The sequence below is a fragment of the Pteropus vampyrus genome, unplaced genomic scaffold (assembly GCF_000151845.1).
Source record: "Pteropus vampyrus isolate Shadow unplaced genomic scaffold, Pvam_2.0 Scaffold90, whole genome shotgun sequence".
Taxonomy (NCBI): Eukaryota; Metazoa; Chordata; class Mammalia; order Chiroptera; family Pteropodidae; genus Pteropus; species Pteropus vampyrus.
Genome location: NW_011888871.1, coordinates 1,558,862 through 1,559,937, shown reverse-complemented (window position 1 = coordinate 1,559,937; position 1,076 = coordinate 1,558,862). Strand labels below are relative to the sequence as shown.

At 65.1% G+C, this 1,076-nt stretch overlaps 1 protein-coding gene across 1 annotated transcript in view; it reads right to left on the bottom strand.

Annotated features, from left to right (window-relative positions):
- Positions 1-1,076, bottom strand: part of SDK1 (sidekick cell adhesion molecule 1) — a 200,020-nt gene that overhangs the window by 29,272 nt on the left and 169,672 nt on the right. The window contains 1 exon segment of the mRNA XM_023532757.1: positions 309-434. Within this exon segment, the coding sequence (XP_023388525.1) occupies positions 309-434 (126 nt within the window).

Sequence of the window (1,076 nt, the reverse complement as noted above, 5' to 3'; positions counted from 1 at the left end):
GAAGGCTCAGAACCCCGAGGTGCCCCCCAGAACACCCTGGGGTCTCACTGATGAGTGGAAAATGTCCTCACGTGTCCCCGAGTGCCCACGCACACAGACCTGGGCAGGGCGGCCATCCTCCCTGGGAGGCGTGACGTGGCCGGACGTCACAGCCGTGGTCACGGAGACGAAGGGGGGGCCGGGTGGGGAAGGTCCCTCTCACTCCGCAAGACACCCCGGCCCGGGTCGCTGGGGAGCTGCCGGGAGCTCTGGCCCTGGGATTACACATTACCCTCCCTGGGGACACCGCTCCCGCCCGCCACCCTTACCTGAGGGCCTGCCCTCGATGACGTAGCCCGTGGTGGGCGCCCGGCCGGTGTGCCCCTCGCTCCACTGCAGCGTCAGCTCGGAGGCGGACTTGGTGACCGCCACGTCTCTCGGGGGACCAGGGGAGCCTGTGGGATGAGACGGGGAGGAGAGCGGATCGGGGCCGCTCTCCCTGGGCAGGCGGCTCCCTCGCACGTGGCCTGCTCTGAAGTGGGGGCTGACGGGAAGTCAGAGACCACACACGCCCAGTGTCCGGTGCTGTGTCCCCACCCTCCGCCCACGGCACCGCCTGCCTTCGCCGCCCCCGGGTCAGCGACCACTTTTAAGGCCAAGACAGTTTACGTGGGAAGCTGTGTGCTGCTCCTCATGACAGTGAAAATAAATTTTCCTATGCATCTTATTTAAAACATCAAATTCATTTATGTCTTCTAATTTTTTTTTTTCCCCCAGAAAACAAACCAAAACTCTCCACACCTAACACCTACGGGTTCGCTCCGCAGGTCTGACCAGCCCTGTGGGGTCCCCACCCATGCAGGCCTTTGTGACACCTGTGCTGCCCAGCCGTCCCACGTCCGTGCCGGCTCCGGGCCAGCCGGCAGCACGTCCCGGAGTGCGGACAGTCCCTAAACGGTGCCGCGAGGCGGCAGGCCCAAGCGGCGGCCACTTACCCTCGGCGGGCCCAGCGGTGACGTTGGCCTGCAGCTCGGGCCCGTAGGTGACGGTTCGAGCTTGGACGCGGAAGGAGTAGGTCACGCCTCTGGTGAGGTCCC